We start from the raw sequence: 14387 nt of genomic DNA, 5'->3' as shown, positions 1-14387 counted from the left end.
AAAAAAAAAAAAAAAAAAAAAAAAAAAAAGATGAAGCAGAATGAACACTGAAAACAGGCTAACAGGCAAAGGCTTTGACACTGACCAACACAGTGATGCATTTTGGGAATTGGAAGTCAGATTACAAGGGAAGAAGATCAAAGGACAATTCAGCTGACCTAGAAAACAGAACCTAAACAAAGACACTTACTTCTGAATTAAAACCGGTGCCTGACAGAAATTTGGGTGAGAGTTAATGGTGAAAACTAGACACATGCTTCGACTTCCTTTAGCCCCCCACTTAATAATCCTGCTGGGCCTCTTCTCTGATAAAAGATGTCAAGGATAATAGATGATGACATTTTGACAGATTCTTTGACTCACTCCCTAGCTGCTCAGATTTTTCAGGAATATAAGAAAATAATACTATATTCAACTCAAGAGAGTATTAGCCTAAGAATTTTAAACTGAGAGAGGAAAATCCCTAAGGGCCAACTGAACCATGTATACCACGTACATGGCAAACTCCCCGTGAGTGTGGGCTCCCAGCTGGGAGGCTTGGGGAGAGGCTGAGAGGGAAGGTCTGGTCTGACTTCTCTGTGTCAAAAGGGCACAGAGAGAAAAAGTGTGAAAGCCTTTCCTGGCTGTGCTTCCTTCTCTCTCTCTTTTGGAAACTTTTAAGTCCCAAAGGACCAGTGGAGTCATCCAATTTCCTGTGGAGTTGAGAAGCTGCTGGAAACCAGAATGACACATTTTACCTAAAGAACAGAATCCTTCCCATGCTCTCTGCTTAGTCATCAACCTTCTCAGGTCTGTTGCTGCACAGCTGCCTCTGAATTTATAACAAAACAAAAGAGCTATGAGTTTTTTGTCTTTTGAGACAGGGTCTCGCTGTTGCCCAGGCTGGAGTGCAGTAGCACAATCATAGTTCACCGCAGCGTTGGCTTCCTGGATCCAAGCAATCCTCCGACCTCAGCCCCTTAAGTAGCTGGCACTATGGGCATGTGCCACCATGCCTAGCTAATTTTCTCATTTTTTGTAAAGACAGGGTTCTACAATGCTTCCCAGGCTGGTCTTGAACTCCTGAAGCTCAAGTGATCTTCCCACCTCACCCCCTCATGTGTTGAGAGATTACAGGCATGAGCCACCATGCTCAGTCAAGAGTTATGAGTTTTGAAACATCTAGCTATATAGAAAAACATATGCTAAATGAGCTTTTGCTAGTCTAAATCCACTTAGCAATTAGCCATGTCTATGGCAAACTTAGGGGAAAAAAAATGAACAATCTCAGTTCTCTTCCAGATTTCACTACTGTTAGTGGTTTCACCATCTTCCTAGTTATTTCACTTGAACTTTTAAGTAATTTTCTTTTAAGTGAAAGCAAGTTTATTAAGAAAGAAAAGGAAGAAAAGAATGACTACTCCATAGGCAGAGCAGCCCTAAGTAATTTTTGATTCAGCCCTTTCCTCCCTTTCTGCTTTTAATCTTTCTCCACTTAATGGTTCAGCTTTTGATTTTAAAGGATCCAAAGGACTGCCCTTAGAGAACAGGGGCTCCTCCTCTTGGCAACGATCCTCAAAGGCAGTAACAGCAGAGAGTATCAGAGTACGGCAGTGGGTACACATGGGATTTGAAAAAGCTTTCAACGACGTTCTTACAGGACTACTAGGTTGCAGGAAGGATCTCCCTCCTACTTGAGAATCACAGCAAGTTTTGCGTTAGCACCAACCCTCCATTGATGCTTCCTCAATGCGGATCTCAACAGAGCCTCCCAACATGCCCTTTATTCTTGCCATCCCAGGTTTTGGTTTGTATTTCCTCTTCGGCTACCTTCCTGAAACACAGGTCTCATTTGCTTGTCAATGGCTGCCAATTTGTTTTTGTTTTTTTTTTGGTATTAATTTTTTAAGTTCAGAAATCTGGATCTTTAAGACTGGCATAAACAAAAATAAAATAAAAATTAACATGATAGCTGCAGTTACTTACTACAAGCATGCAGTTAAAAAAAAAAGAGTCATACTAAATGTTAATGTTTTTGTAACAGAATTATCCCAATCACCTCATAGTACAAATTTTGGCAAGAGATGATCATTTCTTATTAAAAATACTAAAAGAGGCTGGGTGCAGTGGCTCACACCTGTAATCCCAGCACTTTGGGAGGCCAAGGCAGGTGGACCACTTGAGGTCAGGAGTTCAAGACCAGCCTAACATGGTGAAATCCCAACCTTGTCTACTAAAAATACAAAATTAGCCAGGCATGGTGGCGCACGCCTATAATCCCAGCTACTTAGGAGGCTGAGGCAAGAGAATCCCTGAACCCGGGAAGCCAAGGTTGCAATGAGCTGAGATCGTGCCCCTCCACTCCAGCCTGGGCAACAAAAGCAAAGCTTCATTCCTCCAACCCCCACACAAAAAAACTAAAAGCATTTCTAAGATTGATCCGTTGTAATGGCTCCCCATTTCTTATAAAGTTCACACTCCCTAACAAGGAGTCAATGTCCTTTGCGGCTAGTCCGCTTCTCTCCTTTTCCTTTCCTTTCCTTCTCTCACTACCCCAAGCTGGAGGCAAATCTGCATAGCACCTGCTGAGCAATCCCTGCCTCACTGTCCCACCACCAGTGCCTTGCTCTCAGACTGTTTCCCTCTGGCCACGAATGGCCTTTCTTCCATCTCCTTCCACTGACATCCTGCTCTCCCTTCCTGGCCCAGGTTCAAGGGCAGTCCCAGTCCTAGGTTTCTCCCTTATTCCAGGCTAAAATTAATCTCACCCTCCTCCATGCTAACATACATTGTTGGAACTTCTGCTGTAGAAATTGGCATATTCTGTCGTGTATTTGCAAGTGTATCTTTCTTTCCTGGAAGACTGGAAGCTCCTGGAGGGTAGTCACTATGCTGTCTTTACAATTTCCCATAGGGCTTAAAGTAGGGCAGTTTCTTATAAACAGAAGATGTTTGAATTCATTTATCCCCTTATTCATTTGTTCAGTAAACATTTGTAGAGCAATTACCATATGTCAAGCATCTGCATTTATGAAAACTTGCAAGTTCCCACTATATGCCAGGGCAGCAAGATTATCCCAATTCCCAGAACAGAAGGGAGCAGGCCAGGCGTGGTGGGTCACGCTTGTAATCCCAGCACTTTGGGAGGCCAAGGCAGGTGGATTGCTTGAGGTCAGGAGTTTGAGACCAGCCTGGCCCACATGGTAAAACACCATCTCTACCAAAAATACAAAAATTAGCCACATGTGGGTGGCATGTGCCTGTACTCCCATCAACTTGGGAGGCTGAGGCAAGAGAATTGCTCAGACCCAGGAAGCAGAGGTTGCAGTGAGCCGAGATTGCTCCAGTGCACTCCAGTGTGGGCAACAAAGCGAGCCTCAGTATTTAAAACAAACAAACAAAAAACAGGGCAACAGGAGAACATCACCATTCTGTCCTATGTCTTATGATATAGGTATTAGTCCTCTTCCCATTTACCAATGAAGATGTCACAGGTCTGGCCACACATGCCAAGAAGGGGCAGACAGAGATTCACACCCCATCTGCCCAACCCGATAGACGTTCCTTTTCCCACAGGAGGTAGGACTCAAAGGATGAGTTGTTTTCTCAAAAACCAGTGTGATAACTTGTACCTATTCTTTTTTTTGAGACAGGGTCTCGCTCTGTCAGCCAGGCTGGAGTGTAGTGGCATGATCTCGGCTCACTGCAACCTCCGCCTGTAGGGTTCAAACGATTCTCCAGCCTCAGCCTCCCAAGTAGCTGGGACTACAGGCTTGAGCCACCATGCCTGGCTATTTTTGTATTTTTAGGAGATGGGGTTTCACCATGCTGGCTAGGCTGGTCTCGAACTCTTGACCTCAAATGATTTACCCGCCTTGGCCTCCCAGGGTTTTGGCATTACAGGCATAAGCCACTGCATCCAGCCCCAACTTGTAGCCATTCTGCATGTCTCAGTTCAGTTATCGCCCCCACTGTTTCACCTTCTGTGCCTACGTGGGTACGTTCATCTTTGATCCACTGTATTCACCTAAATGAGTATTCAAGTACAATACATGTGGCCAAAGAACTTTTGGATCTAGATCAACTCAGAATTATTCATGTATGTGAACGGATGCCCTCTGCAAAGGAAAAGATAGGTTCATGAACATTAATAAAAATGATTTTGAGTATTTTTAGGTGTCACATAACAAAGGCAACACCTTTATATGCTGATGAGCATCAGTTTAATCACCATATTGACTGTGTGGTCAATGAAGGGACAAGCGGTTGGTGACAAAGAGTAGCTCATGATTTGTTTAGTGAAACCTTCCCCACCACTCTCAATAGAGGGTGTTGCAGTCACAGTGCCAATCTTCCTGCCCCAGCAGGAACAGCAGGCTGCTGGGGAGTGGTTAAGGGGATGAAGGCTTAGGCCTGGGAAGTGTACAGCCCAATGTCCCTCCTAGTTGCATTCTGACTCCCACGCCCACCCTAGCTCCTTGGCCTCCCGGCTTTGGTGGCAAGGACAGAGAGACTTTCATGGCTACCTGACCATATCTATCCTTGGCACCTTTTCCTATCCTGAGAGGGTGTAGATAAGGTTCCCAACTCCAACTGAAAACTATTCAAAAGTGATTTTAATCTGAGAAGCAATAAGTAAATTATGGGTTTTCTGTGCACCAATGTGTACTTTAAGCCATGCGAAGTCTGTCATTTCCAGGCAGCTGCTTAAGAAGAAACAAAGGGACTTTGTACAGAGACATTCCCTAGTTCTGGAGTCATTTTACATCTCTCAAAGAAAAATGATGAGAAAATCCACATTTAAGAAGGCATTACACATTTCTTAAGGAACTGTAAAACTGTTCCCACAAATTTTGCAAAACTTTGAAAACTAAAGAGAATACACTTCCTTTCCAGTTACCAAACTCAGTATTAAAACATAAACACAAGGGACCAGGGATTTACTCTCCAGATGTTTCATTGTGATTTGGCAAAGAGTCAACACTGCCTTGCTCTATGGAGAAATAAAAAGATAACCTAATTAAAAGTTTACAGTTGAATTACCTTAGATATCATGAAGATAGGGTATTTGTTAAATGCAGTTATTCATGCTCACATTTTGAAGACTGCTCAATTACCTCAATTTATGGCAACAGTATTATTTAAGTTCTCATTTAGGCCAACTCACATCAGACATCTATTTCGAAAGGGGACATTACACAGCACTCTTATGTATCATTTGTGAGAAAGTTATGGATTTTTTACCTTGAAAGTCATTATGAGATGAGTGAAATGGAATTCTGCTTCCAAATCCAGCTGGATAGTCACATTTTCCACACCTACAGGTGATTAAAACAACAACAAATCAAACAGTAAACCGAAACATCTGTGAATAGTTGAGACTTTTAAAAAAATTCTTTATGCTCTTCATAGAAATTATCCTTGCATTCTACCTTAAAGTGGAGCTGAAATGAAGACACTAATAATCCCGTGGGCTTATTTAGGTGGTAAAGCACAAGTCGACTGATTCTTTAGTTTTCCACAAATCATTCTGGAGTTCAACAAATTGAATTTGCTCACTGGAACAAGACATCTGGCAGAACGCCTCTAGCTGCTGTCAAGAAAGGCATCCTTTGCCTCGCCAGAAGTGAAACATCTTCCCAACCCTCTGAGCCAAGCTGCTCTCAAAGGAAAAACAGGAGGGGCACTTCCTGTGCACAGTAGGAGGTCAGCTTGCAGTCTGATGCACAAGGACACAATCCTCCTCTAGTAGAAACACAAATACTCCTTTTTCTCTATGCAGCAGCAAAGAAAATAAATACGAGTCTACCACATGTTAGTTATACTACAATTCAGAAAAACCTATCCCTGATGGAGAAACCTTTGGATGCATTTCCACAATGAGAAACAATGCCAGAGAAAAAAGAATTGGTCAAATAAGCTGGCTCAGAACACACTAACATCTTCTCTTTCAGGGGAAAGCCTGAACAAAAAAATGAGCCTTTGCACCCTTGCCCTGAGGGTCAATCAGTCTCACTTAAACACGTTAAAAAAAAAAAGGCCACTGGAATTCCAGAGATGGAAGGCACCTCCTCCCCAGTCCCTAGAGCTCTCAAGCCTGCCTGTCCAGCAAGGGTGACTTTCTAAGCTTCTTGTGTTTGAGAGAGCTTTTGGGGTCCATTTTCCAGAGAAAAAGAAGTCTTAAATGCAGGAAGACAGGAATGTGTCAAAATGAATCATGTCACAGGCTGGTGTATTTTCAGGAAATCAGTAGGACCTTTTGAAATAAACGCTCCTGCTGGAAAATTGCCAAGTCAATTGTGGGGGAAAAAGTGGTCACTGGAACGGATATGAGTTAGCTGGAATGTTAAAAGAAAAACATCATAATCATACTAACTAATCTTATCTAACTTATTAAAAAGAACCAGATTACAAAACTACACTGGGCATTTATTTTTCAGTGAAATGTTAGGCAGCTGTACATCTCTCCTCTTCCAGGCTTTATAAAAACGTACGATATTTGCTCAAAATTAAGAGATAACGAAATAATGTAAAGTACAACGCAAGATGAGTGCCATTTCTGTAAGCTAAGAACAGATGCTGCAATGTGTGCACCAAAAGCACATCCCGTTTAGATTTATAACTTGATAAGCACTACAGCCTTCCTTTTATATGGGAAGAAAAATCCATGGAGAAAAGAAACAAGGTCATTCTTCTGTAGTATATTCGATTTCTGTCAGACCTAGGAATAGATCATCACGAGGGGTAAAACTAGTTGTATATCCCCAGCCTGTATCTGTGACTGGACACTGATAATTTAACTCCGCCATGTGTTAGCACAACTCGTACAAAACACACAAACTAGATAAAATCACATTCATAGAGTCTTCAATTGTGATCAGACAACAGAGAGATGATAGGGTATAGTAACAACCAGTCTGACTTTCTAAAGACTAAGTTCCATCAGTCTAATCTCATCTAATCTCTTGTGACAGAGTGACAGAGAACTTAACCCCCTCTACTGGAAAATCTCTTCTTTCTGGCATCTGATCTCTTTTGTCTCACAGATTCAAAGTTGTAGAAGTTGATTAACTCGACATAACTAAGAAAAACCTTCCTCTAGAACTATAGCACATGATAAACTGTTTCACTGTCTGTCGACTAAAATGGGGACAGTCTTGATCCTCATGTTGAGGCATCCTTTTTCAGACTCTTTCATTGGAAGAATGTGGGCCATCAGGAAATGCTCCAAGTCTTTGCTCATAATAAGCTTGCTGCTGTTTCAGAAGTCCTCTGGGATGCACTGCAGATTTACAGAAACTTCTCTTTCACACTCAAGTATCAACCAAAATATTCCCCCATAAGAATAACATGGCTCTAAATGATACATGCTTTCCGATGACCCAATGAAGTTTGTAATCAATACATTGCCAAGGTCAGCCAATGAACAAGCCAATTCTTCCTAGAAACCAGTAATCTAGAGAATATTGCAATTTGACAGTCAATGAGGAAGAAGTCTATTAAGGAAGGGTGTTTGTCTTTACAGAATGATAGATGACCACAATGGCATCCAAAGGCTACCCAGGTGTAGGGGCATAGAAGAAAGAAATCTGGTAGTCTCCAGGCTTTTTATGGCCAGGGTTAGGTTCACTTCTTTGAGGATCCTTTCTCATAAATTTAAAAAAAAAAAAAAAAAAAAAATCTAATGGTACATTGTTAATTAACGAACACACTAACTCTACTTTTATTCCCCAAATTTCAGCATTTGAGTTTGAAATAAATGTGAAACTCATCTGGGCTTCATGTTACAGCAACAGTAAAATGATACTTGATGAATGCATGAAACCAAATCCCAATAGCAAAGACAGGAAAAAGGGTGTGATTCATGCAATCACTGGAGGAACCATTTGACTTGGGGTCATATCCATATTGACAGTCTTTGAAAAATTACATCTTGCTGCTTATTCATGATGTTATTATTACTGTGAAGAAATTCTCTGTAGATGACGGAAGGTGGTGGGGGAGGAGTGGAGGCTGTTATTCTGCTCCTTCCTTTGGGATTGATCAAAATAAAAAATGTTATGTTTTGTGGAAGAATAAGGGCCTGAGATGGTGGAGTCTTCCCATACCCTCCCCAGGCAGCCCCCGGCATACAAGCACTCTCTCCAAAAGCCCCTCAGAATGAGGACTATGAAATACTCCTTTGGTCAATCATGAAAGAATGCTTTCCTATAGGAATTACATGCTTCAGGAAGAAGAATAAGATTTTACCAAGAGAAGTTAGTGCTCCAGGCAATCAATCTGTCAGAAGCCATAATTACAGGACAGAGAAGCCAATCATAATCACAAACACCCAGGAACCTGTAAGCTCCATTCAAGTTATCAATCACATTCAGTGGAACTTGTCCCCACACCAACCACTTACCATTTTCAGATTGCCACCAAATCTTAAGGCGGTTTGGAGCAAATGTAGTGACCACATTTTCAATAAGATGGCTGTCAGGATTGAGGGTCTCATGGTAAGGATCTTGGGAATTGCATATGAAGCATTTTTTGTCCTCCTGCAAAAAAAGTTGAGTTCATCAGTCTGGAAAGCAATCTTTTTAAAAACATTTTTAATTAAAAAAAAAACCCATCAAGCCCACAATATAAAAATCAACCTATTAGCTTCAAGAAAAATGAATGTGTGAAAATTACTTAGGTGATTTATATCACATCTTTCACTTTTAACTTACTGAGTCTAAAATACTCTTGAAAATAATTTCCTCCTTCCTTGCAAATTCAAGGTCTAAAATAAAAGAGGGCATTGTTTCCATAAGCTATTTATCAAAATCAAATTTCTAGGCTTAAACCTTAATCTCAACAAACAGCTAGAGAAGCTTACTCTACAGTAAAATGCAGAGATGTTAGGGAATTTTTGCTGACATAAAGCAAACCAAAAATGAAAGAATAAAAAATACAATTCACCTGGCCTGATTTTCTTAAACCTAAATGAAGCAATAACCAAGTATTAGGCAGAAGTATTCAGAGTAGCTTTGGGAACTACAGAACAAGATTTCTTCATTTCCACCCTGCCCAAGCAGTGAATCCATGGTGGTGGCATGCAGGCTAACCTGCATATTGTTCAGAATATCTGGGTAAGGGAGGATCAGGCTGTCCTGTCCTGTTGGGACCATTACAATCTGGGGCCAGTTCAAAGAACCCCAATATGGGCATGAAGTAGGATGAAGATAGATTATAAGTTTTAGGGTAGCTTTGAATTTCTCTCACTTTCTTTCTCCTAAAATGGGAGCCAGAGGCACCCAGGGAGTTGGGTTAGGAGAGTTATCTACTTTCTGTGCATTCCATCAAGGCAAATCATAAACAGAGCTTAATAGTTCCCTTTCCACATGGAGCTTGGCTCTGTACCTACATTTTCTGAAATGCAGATTATTCTTAAGTCTGAAAATGAGGCTAAGACTGAAATAGAGACCCACATGTATTTTACAAATGGCATTTAATTAAGAGTAATACTCTTATAAGAACACAATTAACTGACTGTACTTTTACATTGTATTTCAGATCATATTTATTTAGTTATTACCTTCTTCTCAGAAGGATTTGGCGACTGGAGAGATGTACTGTCTAAAACACAGAGACTAAAACCAAGGGATGCATTGGGAGCCTGGATAAAACAAGCTTCCTGTCTCAATCTTGATGTCCACTAGATGTTGAGAAAAGCATGTGCCCAGCCCCTTTCTTTAGGTCCTGCAGCTATCTGTGTAAAGCACTCACAAATGCATGGCTAATCATATATGCAAGAGAGCCTGGCTGCTGTTGCTTTTTTTTTTTTTTTAAAGGGAAACTGCTAAGACTGTACCCTCTTCCTCTTCCTCTCCCAAAGGAAGAGAAGAACCAAGAAGCAACACCAAGAGGAGAGACCGTTGCGCCTCTTGCTTGTGGTTTCTGATGCTCTATGCATTGAGAGAAATTACTCTAGTAACAAACTATAGAAATGATCACTAAGAGGATAGTCTTTCCAGGTGCTTTTAATGCAAGCAGCCTTATTCTCCTTTTGGTTAAAGCTGATTTCAGAATCTGGTGATTCATTTACAGGATGTCCTGGCCTCTCAAGTAAATGTTAGCACAATATTGTAGGTAAAATTCAAATGCTAATATTAGAAAAGAAACATCAACTGCCTTCAATAACTCGTAGTCAAGGAAACTAGTACTAGAGAACAATCACCAGAACTAAAAAAAAAAAAAAGTTTAATTACAGCCTCCCTTCTAATCAGGAGGAAGCAGTCTAGACATCTCTGTATAAACTGGGAAGCAAATGAACGCAATCCACTTTACCACATTCCTTTGGTCTAATTTATCAGGTCCAGAATGGGCTTTCTGTTTTGTAAAAGTGACTCCTTTTAAGAGATCTGCTGTGCAAACCACACAATACTGTCCTCCTTCTGAAGGGCAATTATACAGGTGGGTGGGCTGACCACATTCTGAGCAATTAGCTTGGAACTTGCTCTGTATGTGAGACTGATACTTTCTGCTTTTGTTAGAGGCCAGAAATATCAGCCTCTTTTTTTTTTTTTTTTTTTTGAGACGGAGTTTCGCTTTTGTTACCCAGGCTGCAGTGCAATGGCGCGATCTCGGCTCACCGCAACCTCCGCCTCCTGGGTTCAGGCAATTCTCCTGCCTCAGCCTCCCGAGTAGCTGGGATTACAGGCATGCACCACCATGCCCAGCTAATTTTTTTGTATTTTTAGTAGAGACGGGGTTTCACCATGTTGACCAGGATGGTCTCGATCTCTTGATCTCGTGATCCACCCGTCTCGGCCTCCCAAAGTGCTGGGATTACAGGCGTGAGCTACCGCGCCCCAGACTTTTTTTAATTAAAAAAATAATTTTTTTTTGAGACAGGGCCTCCCTTTGTTGCACAAGCTGAGTGCAGTGGCCTGACCATCACTCACTGCAGCCTCGACCTCCTGGGCTCAAGTGATCCTCCCACCTCAGCCTCCCAGGCAGCTGGGACTACAGGTGTGGGCCACCACACCAAGCTAAGTTTTAAAAATTTTTTTGCCGGGCGCGGTGGCTCAAGCCTGTAATCCCAGCACTTTGGGAGGCCGAGGCGGGTGGATCACGAGGTCAAGAGATCGAGACCATCCTGGTCAACATGGTGAAACCCCGTCTCTACTAAAACTACAAAAAATACCTGGGCATGGTGGTGCGTGCCTGTAATCCCAGCTACTCAGGAAGCTGAGGCAGGAGAATTGCCTGAACCCAGGAGGCGGAGGTTGCGGTGAGCCGAGATCGCGCCATTGCACTCCAGCCTGGGTAACAAGAGCGAAACTCCATCTCAAAAAAAACAAAAACAAAAACAAAATTTTTTTTTTTTTTTTTGTAGAGACTGAGTTTATGCTGTCCACGCTGATCTTGAACTCTTGGGCTCCAGTCATCCTCCCACCTCTGCCTCCCTAAGTGCTAGGATTACAGGCGTGAGCCACTTTGCACCTGGCCAGCCGCCTTTTTATAAACGAAGGAAAAGTATTTTGATTCTGGATGTTTTATGCTTTGTGTCTTTTTTTAAAATTACTTTTGACTGTATAAATATGACCCCTGAAATCTAAAATTTGGGTCCACTTTTAGAAACAGGTAACACCCTGAAATGTCACTGCGGTCTTCCTTTATCAGGGTACCATGGCAACCAGTGCATTTTGTAAAAGAAAGCATCTGATCCTGATATCTAATGGAGATGGAAGGGAACAGCACCACCTGAGGAGAGGAAAACGAGTTAGTTCTGTGATTAGAATCACCTTGCAAGACGCCTGTCAGTGCTGGAATACTTTTTACTCAAGTGGGAGGTGCGGGGAGGAAAAACCCAAGGGTTTTAAAGAGAGTATAAATCACCTTTAATGCACACTTCCAAAACCAAAGATTTTTTTTTTTTTTTTTAATCAAGCCTTTGGCGGCCCTGGCTTGTCGGGGCAGCCAGGTCTGTCGTCAGTCCTGCCTTTACATACTGACCGCGCCAGCAGGAAATGTTTGGCGGATGCAACTGTGCAAACTGAGATGGAGCAAAAGGGTGAGAGCTACCAGCCTAACACCGGGACTCCCCGGCTGGCTGTGCTTCCTCTCTGGATTGCTGGCAGGATGCGGAGTCCCCAGGGCTTGCCCCTAGGTCTGGACGGGAGGAGGCGCTAGCATAGCCTCGAACCGCGCTCTCAGCCCTCACCTGCAGGTGGCTGACGATACAGTAGGGCTCTGGCTTGTGCAGCCCGCACGTCGAAGTCACCGAAAGTCTCTGTGATCTGCCGATGAGAAGGTCCCCTGTGGCGGGGTAGCAGCTGCCTTCCGCGCAGCCGTAGCTGAACTCGGGTTCTTGAGCGCGCACTCGCACTCCGGCTCCGCACAGGGCTGCGGGAATGACAGGCGACAGGGTTGGGGGGGACACCAGCAGGGTGTGGAGCCGGAACAAAACGAATAAGCAAGGGCGGGGGCACGGGTGCGGAGAGAGGACAGTCCATTCGGAAGAAAGCAAAATGCACAGAAAAGACAATGGAGAGGTGAGCGCAGGAGAGGCCGGGAAGGCAGGGACTCAAAGGAGGAGAGCACTGAAAGAAACCCACACACGTCATCAGGTCTGTCCAGCAGAGAGAACCTCCCTCCCGGAAAACCCACCTACGCTCGCGCCCACCCTGATCAGCCCCGGGGAGCATCTCCCCCGACGAAGGATGGATATGTAGACTCGCCACTTCGACGTGCTTGGAGCCGGGCGCAGGGGTGCCGACACCCCCCTCCAAGCGCCACACACCCACGCGCGTGTGAACCCGCGTGCACGCGGCAGCCCGCGCATCCTCGGTGAGCGTGGAAATCTGTGAGCACGGGGCGCGAGAGTGCGTGTAGTGTGCACGCGCAAGGGTCACCGGCGCTTAGCTGGGGGCGAGGCGCTGGGGCTTGCGGTGGACGCCGCTTCCCGGAGCTAGTGGGGGCCAAGGACAGTCCCTGGGTCTCTGGAGTGGTTTCAAGGCTTCACCATTCCAGGGAAGCGCCAGGTCCAGCTGTTTCTGGTACCATCCAGAGACAAATAGAGATGGTTAATCAAAGCCACATGGCCCCAATCAGTTCCCAGGATGAAGCCTCCGGTCAGCTCAAGCACTTTTCTGGGAAATGCATTTTTGGAGAGCCCTCCTCGGTCAGCACCGCTACCCCCAGGGAAACCCAGGGTGAACCGACCGCGGGAGCCCGCAGGGGCCGGGGCTTGGGCGCAGGGCCCTGGGGAATGCAGGTCCGCGGAGCTCTGCGAGCGCCGTCGCCAGCCACCGCGGAGGCAAGGGCGGTGGCGTTTAATCCCAGGGGCGTCAATTCCATCCAGTCCTTCTCCCAAGCCCCCAGGCTCCCTCGAAGGTGAGCAAGCAGCTTTTTAGCTTTTCTTCCCCATGCCCAAGTCCATCCCCTTCCCCGTACCCTTTCCACGGAATTACCTAAGAAACTGAAAGCGAACACCTGGAGCAGCCCCATGCCGGCTCCCTGCAGCCAAGGGGACACGCAGAAGAGCAGGGAAGACGCCAGCCGAGCCGCCTGCCCTTTCTTCCCGTCTTCTTTTCTGGAGAGGTGGAAAGGAGGTGGGGGGGAAAGGCAAATGTTCAGAGAGAGGAGAAGGGCCCTTCCATTTCCTGCCGCTCCCACGGAAGCGGGGGGTGGCTGAGAAGGGGGAAAAATCGCGCTGCCACTTTGTTCTCCTCACCCGGGGACGCGAGCGCTCGCCCGGCTCCTCGCAGCCCGGGATCCCAAAGAAGGGAATTAGAAAGTTTAGCCTTGGGAGGAACCGAGGGAGGTGCCTCTGCTCATGCGCACACGGAGAGCTGAAGGGGCGGGCGGCGGGCTGCCACAACTCCGCGAGGACCGGGTTAGGTCCCGGTCCCACCCCCCCGGGGGCGCCTCTTTTGTTTGAAAGCCGAGTCTGCGATCGCTGCGGGGCTGGGACGCTCACCGGTCCCAGCGCGGGTGCGCCCCGGGGTACGCGTTCCAGAGCTGCGAGCCGGGGGACGGCCAGCGCGGGGGGGGCGTCTTCGAGGTGGGTGTTTAGGTCGCCCAGCCAGGGGGCTGGCGGGACCTACCGCGGACTCGCGCATTTACGTTCACAAGAAGTGAGTCACCAAAAATGCCCAGGGCTAAAACTCTTGTGCCGCGCGCTTGGGGAAGGCGGGTTAACCCTTTAGAAACACGATCGACCTGTCGAGTTTGTTCTTTAGAAAGTGACCCTTTCTCTCCGCCCCTAATATCCAAGAGCTTGAGATTGGCGCGACATCTACAGTGTCTTCCTAGGAAGGAGGGAAAGCGCTGTGCGCCATGCAATTCTTTGCGCACACATTTATTCAGGACCCACCTGGAGTCCCTGCTACGCAGGTGGTCACGGCATCGAATTGAACGTCTAGTTCTGTTTTTTA

At 45.2% G+C, this 14387-nt stretch overlaps 1 protein-coding gene and 1 pseudogene across 2 annotated transcripts in view; both read right to left on the bottom strand.

Moving 5' to 3' along the window:
• LAMB1 (laminin subunit beta 1) overlaps nucleotides 1-13814 on the bottom strand; it is a 94935-nt gene extending 81121 nt beyond the window's left edge. Inside the window, exons 1-5 of one of the 2 annotated variants that reach the window (XM_032276303.1) lie at nucleotides 13685-13814; nucleotides 13422-13543; nucleotides 12173-12354; nucleotides 8384-8519; nucleotides 5224-5297 (exon numbers count right to left, since the gene is read on the bottom strand). In XM_032276303.1, coding sequence (XP_032132194.1) covers nucleotides 5224-5297; nucleotides 8384-8519; nucleotides 12173-12354; nucleotides 13422-13458 — 429 coding nt within the window. In that variant the 5' untranslated portion in view covers nucleotides 13459-13543; nucleotides 13685-13814. Of the gene's footprint in view, nucleotides 1-5223; nucleotides 5298-8383; nucleotides 8520-12172; nucleotides 12355-13421; nucleotides 13561-13684 lie in introns of those variants that run through there. The other variant, XM_032276302.1, reaches the window with a different exon arrangement.
• LOC116550503 lies at nucleotides 9802-9975 on the bottom strand (annotated as a pseudogene).
• Nucleotides 13815-14387: the final 573 nt, after the last annotated feature.

Source organism: Sapajus apella, unplaced genomic scaffold, assembly GCF_009761245.1.
Source record: "Sapajus apella isolate SASKATOON/1434 unplaced genomic scaffold, GSC_monkey_1.0 scaffold7, whole genome shotgun sequence".
Classification (NCBI taxonomy): Eukaryota; Metazoa; Chordata; class Mammalia; order Primates; family Cebidae; genus Sapajus; species Sapajus apella.
Note: the sequence above shows the minus strand (reverse complement) of the source record. Positions and strands in the feature narration are given on the sequence as shown.